The sequence below is a fragment of the Myotis lucifugus genome, unplaced genomic scaffold (genome assembly GCF_000147115.1).
Source record: "Myotis lucifugus unplaced genomic scaffold, Myoluc2.0 scaffold_646, whole genome shotgun sequence".
In the NCBI taxonomy this organism is placed as follows: domain Eukaryota; kingdom Metazoa; phylum Chordata; class Mammalia; order Chiroptera; family Vespertilionidae; genus Myotis; species Myotis lucifugus.
Genome location: NW_005871694.1, coordinates 382937 through 388163, shown reverse-complemented (window position 1 = coordinate 388163; position 5227 = coordinate 382937). Strand labels below are relative to the sequence as shown.

Below are 5227 nucleotides of genomic sequence, written 5' to 3'. Positions count from 1 at the left end.
TGAGTTCCTAATAACCTAAAATAAAGCCTTAGAGGAGATGATCAAAGTCTCATCCTTACTTCATTCACATGTACCCCTAACTTCAAAAAAACAAAACAAAACAAAAACCACCCTGGGGTCAGGGAGCTTCCAGAGACGCCATCGCCACCTGCTGGCTGTTGCTGGAAGTGCACGCAGGAAACCAGAGAGGCCTGACCTGCTCTTGGGTGATGCTGCTGAAGGCCTCCAGCCAGCTGTGCCTGCAGGGCCTTGGGCACCGGCCACCCAGGCCCTGAGTTTAATGGCAACTGGGTGACTCACCTCTGGCACCTCCCATGGCCCATTCTGGCCTTTCTCCTGGTAGCTGAGAGTGCAGGGCCTCCTCTCCCACCCTCGGGTGCCCTCAAAGAATCACCTTGCCCTCCAGGTTCAACAATTCCTCGTCCTTGGTCCCTCCCACCATCGAATCTCCCAGCTCTCCCTCCTCTATTGCTCACATTCCCCTTGTCCATTCTGAAATGTTAGAAAAGCGTCAGGACCGCCACATGGCCCCTTGCCGGGGGGCTGGCCTCTCCAGCAGCCTGGCCCGCCTGGCGCCCACCATCTGCTGGGACAAACATCACAGGGCAGCAGAAAGAAGGGGATCGGAACATGTTTAAAAACAAGCTCCACGCCTCTGAGCACAAAAGGCGCAACACTCATTGCGAAACGTTAACGTGGTTTGGAAATGTGTAACATGGAAAGTGAGCGCTCCCCATCATCCAGCCGTGATAAGGGTGGAGGTGCCATCCCCAGGGGGAGCCTGACCTCACGCCGGCCTTTCTCTTTCAATAACTTTTCTTCAAATGATTCACCGACCTCTCACCAGCCACAGCACCCCGGTCGGAAACGGCCCCGTTTCCTTCATCAACAGGGCGAGCTGCGAGAATGAAATGCCAGAACCGCCCCCGTCAGGGTGAGGGGCCTAACCTGACATTTGTAAACATCGATCAGGAGCTCGGCCAGCTCCCGCGAGGGAGGGACAGCGGCCGGGACGGACACCAGCCCCGCGGGGCGCACCTTGGAGATCCCTGATATGATGATGGTGCTCCTCTTCCGCGGCGACTTCAGCTTCAGCTTCGAAGATTCGCTGAGCTGCCGGATGGCGACCTCGGCCACTGGATCCGAGCCATTCAACACCAGCAGTTCTGCGGGGGGAGGGCAGCGGTGACGCCTCTGTGGCCCCTCAGAGGCCCCTGACTCTGAGTGACACTCGCTGAAGGGTCCACGAGTGCATTTGTGTGTGAGTTGCTCCGCGATCGAGGTGATGGAAGACATGAGAGCAGGTGACCAGAGGTTCTCAACCTGTGGGTCACGACCCCTTTGGCCGTCGAACGACCCTTTCACAGGGGTCGCCTAAGACCATCCTGCATATCAGATATTTACATTACGATTCATCACAGTAGCAACGTTACAGTTACGAAGTAGCAACGAAAATAATTTTATGGTTGGGTCACCACATGAGGAACTGTATTTAAAGGGCCAGAAGGTTGAGAACCACTGAAAAGACCTCTAACCTTTCGGGGACCTGGTCCTTTGAGGGGCAGTGCGGTCACTCCCCGTCTCTGGCGAGACTGGTGACCACAGGCTGGTGTCAGGCTGAGGGGCCAGGGCATACAAGCAGCCCCTTCCCACGGTCAGTGCCACACACGGGCAACATCTGGGGACACTCCACACGCACCAGGCGCCGTGCACAGGCTCTGTGCACGGTATTTCATTCAACTGTCCCCCAGGCCCTGGAGTGGGTACTTTCTAATTCCTCGATTGAGAAACGGGGAAATCGTCAGCAGCCAGGTCAGGGGCAGAGCGGGATGCCCAGTCCCTGTTCTGCTAAAAGAAGATTAAAATGACAAAATGTCACAGGAGCAGGATGTAAAACGGGTGGGAACTTCTGGGCCCGAGGGCCGCCTGCAAAATCACTTGGTCTGGCCCTGCCAAGGAGTAGGGCTGAGTTAATTACACGAATGTTGTTATAAATATCCAATGGCCCTTGGCAGAAACAAGGTTCCCCGTTCCTGATGGAAAAGCAAGTTTTCTCATCTCAGTTTCGGCCGTGGCCTGCAGGCGACAGGTGCTCCATTTCAAAGGGTGTGGTGACAGGACATACAGCAGAACTGCCTGGCCATGCCCCATGGTGAGGGGCCAGGAGGGACAGGAGAAGGGGCTGGGGAGGGGCTTCAGGAGAGAGCGGTGCCGTGATTCCCAGTGACTCCAAGGGACAGGATGGGAGTGGGGCTGGGGGACCCTCAGGGCTGCGTCCCGGGAATCACGAAAACTCCCACAGGGACAGAGACCGTTTTCGACTCCCGCCGGCTGAGGGGGTACAGAACCTCCTAAGACAGCACCCGTCAAGGGAGACCCACCCCCACCCCCAAGCCCACCTGCTCCTCCTTGCCCCACCCCTGAGCTTGGCAAGATCAGAAACAGACTCAGGAATGGGGAGCGGAGCCCGAAGAAAGCTGCCACCTGCCCCTTCTCCGACCGCAGGCCCCACGAGCCCAGGGGGTAACGTTTAACTCCACATTCAGGTGGTGCTGTGATTTAGAGACAGTCACACACCTCTTTAAGGTCATTATGAAAGTGACCCTAAAAATGGGAAACGGGCAGCCAGGGTTCTGGGGGAAGACGACTCCTACCCAGCTGGTTCGTGGGACAGCTGGAGGCCAAACTGAAGTTGGCTTTACGGTTATGTCGCGAGTCCTACTTACTTCACGACAGTCACATAGCTCGTATGTTGAACAAGAGAAAAAAGAATGTTCAGGATTTTTATAAAGTGAGGCCGGAGCTGGGTTCTACGTTCATTTTGTTACAGCATCTCCTTAACTATAGCAGGGTGCTCACCCTTCCTGGTCTTTGATGAACTTCGATTTCCCTCTTTTTCCAGTTCTTAACTTATTACTCAAAAGAACTTCCCCAAACTCCCCAAACGAATGCTCCCCTCACCAGGCGCAAGGCTGAAAGAGGAGCCCCGAGGGGCAGAGGGAGGAGCCCCGAGGGGCAGAGGGAGGAGCCCAGAGGAGCAGAGGGCGGAGCCAGAAGGGCAGAGGGAGGAGCCCAGAGGAGCAGAGGGCGGAGCCAGAAGGGCAGAGGGAGGAGCCCAGAGGGGTGAGGGAAGCCGCAGGGCGTTACCTGTGTCTGAAGAAGACAAGGTTTTGCTGACGGGAGGGCTGTGGCAGGAGATGGCTTGGACGGAGATGTCCTTCTCGATCACCCTCACCTTGACGGGCGTCCGCAGCGGAGACTCTGCAGGGACAGACGCTGGTGACCACACGTCACCCGCACCCATTACCGGGACGTGAGATCACACCTCACCTCAACGCGATCTCATGTCGTTGGCGAAGGCACGGCCAAACCTCAAGACTGCTTAACGATCTCTTATTCTTTTCTCTTTTTTGGGGGGTGGGGTTACCAAAAAGGGGTGCTGGAAGCTCAGGTTTAAATACAATTTCAGAAATGCTTTCACTGAGGGAGAGTTTCACGTTCTGTTTTGCATTCGAGAACAGAATGCAAAGCAGTCTGCGCTGGGAAGATAGTACCTCGGTATAAGCAGAAACACCGTATAAATTAAAATAAATAATAATCATACAAGTGTCTCCCAGGCCGTGGCTGTGGGGACAGGTGCGGAATTCCGCTGCATCTGAAACGACTGCCCATCAAGCCTTCTAACCCACAACCCTAACGTAAGAAACTCCACACTGACCACGTGCACCCAGTGTTTCAGAGAGCGTGGTGCCCCCGTGACCGTAACTGGCTCTTTCATCCAGTGTCTCAATTTTAGCTTCGGAATAGACTACAAGGTTGTCATTCATTTGACAAAGTAGGAAGATAATTTTCTAAAGAAAAAGAAAAGAAAAAGCTCCCCAGAAGTCTTGCCCATCACCACGATCCCTGTGCCATGAGATTGGCTTAATCACACGGGGGCCAACCACTCTGCCTTCCTGGGACTCAGAGAGACCGTTCCACCCTCTCACCCGAGCTCAGCGGGGACGCCCTCCCGGCGTCGAAGCGAGGCTTGGTTTTCACGGCGGTGACGGTGGTGACCACAGTCCCGCAGGGCATCACTGTTCGGTCTTTCTCTATCTTGGCCGCAGGAACGGGCGGAGGGGTGTGCCAGGATTTCGCCTCTGTGGGTTCCACGTAACAGAACTGCGGAGAAGGCCGCTGGTGGGTCGTGGGGTCAGTGCCAGGACCACCCGCACGGCCCGGTGACCTCCTCTGCACCCCGATCGCTCAGTTGGTGTCAGAATGAATGACGTTAGTATTAGAATGAACGCAGGTCCCCCGGGGACTGACAGGCCGGTGAGTCCCATGCTCCCACCCAGCCATGCAGCACACACGATGGGGACAAAGGCTGAGGGACAGACAATCCGACAGCCCTTTCCGGGTCAGGCCCTCGCGAAACGGCCTCGGGAGGTATTTCACAGAGCGGACCACTCGGCCAGCTCAGGGGCAGGAAGGCTCCCGGTCAAGCCCAGAGACTTCTCGGATGAGCTTCATTTCAGGGTCAAGCCAGGGCCAGACTCTGACGGACAAAAGCGAAGATGCTCCTCATCCGAAGTGGGAACCTGGCCACGTACCTCCGCGGTGACTGAACCCAGGGCCGCGCCGTCCCCCGAGGGCCCGCGGCTCAGCACAAAGCTCTGTGGCCCGGAAGGCTGCTTCTTGAACAGATCTAAAGGGATGGTCGTCGCCGCCAGCAGAGCTAGAAAGACAGGACACGGCAATGAGCGAGCGCTGCGGATGTTTCCAGAACAGCAACACGGCCGGGGTGAGCTGCTACAAGCAGGCCGGCTCCTGATCACCACCCTGCTCACTTGAAAACATGTGACAAATGTCAGGGTCCAAAAAGGACAGAGGAGGCTAAGGGATGTGACGCTTCCGGGCAGCGTCTGCACCTGCGCTGCGGTGGGAAACGGCTGACAGGAAGACGAGCTGTGCGTCAACTGGTAAGAATGAGAACCTGGCGGTGGGTTCAAGAACTGTTCACCGTCCATTCAGGAAACCGGTAACTGTCCCAGGGACGTGTGAGAACAGCCCTATTTGTAACACACCCTAAGGAACTGAGGGTGAAGGGACCATGATGCATAGAACTGCCCTCAGATGGTCCCCACATTTACCTTCGCGTGTGTGTGCGCGTGTGTGTGTTAGAGAGAGAGCACGCGCACAAGCAAGAGTGACCGAGTGTGAGCACAAGGAAACGGGGCAAAGT

The 5227-nt window shown here is 56.2% G+C and overlaps 1 protein-coding gene across 1 annotated transcript in view; it reads right to left on the bottom strand.

Moving 5' to 3' along the window:
* The window catches only part of C2CD2 (C2 calcium dependent domain containing 2), a 50976-nt gene that overhangs the window by 10226 nt on the left and 35523 nt on the right, over positions 1 to 5227 (bottom strand). Inside the window, exons 7-11 of the mRNA XM_023746262.1 lie at positions 4914 to 4918; positions 4596 to 4720; positions 3990 to 4164; positions 3148 to 3261; positions 1039 to 1166 (exon numbers count right to left, since the gene is read on the bottom strand). Of these exons, the coding sequence (XP_023602030.1) occupies positions 1039 to 1166; positions 3148 to 3261; positions 3990 to 4164; positions 4596 to 4720; positions 4914 to 4918 (547 nt within the window). The remainder of the gene's footprint in view (positions 1 to 1038; positions 1167 to 3147; positions 3262 to 3989; positions 4165 to 4595; positions 4721 to 4913; positions 4919 to 5227) is intronic.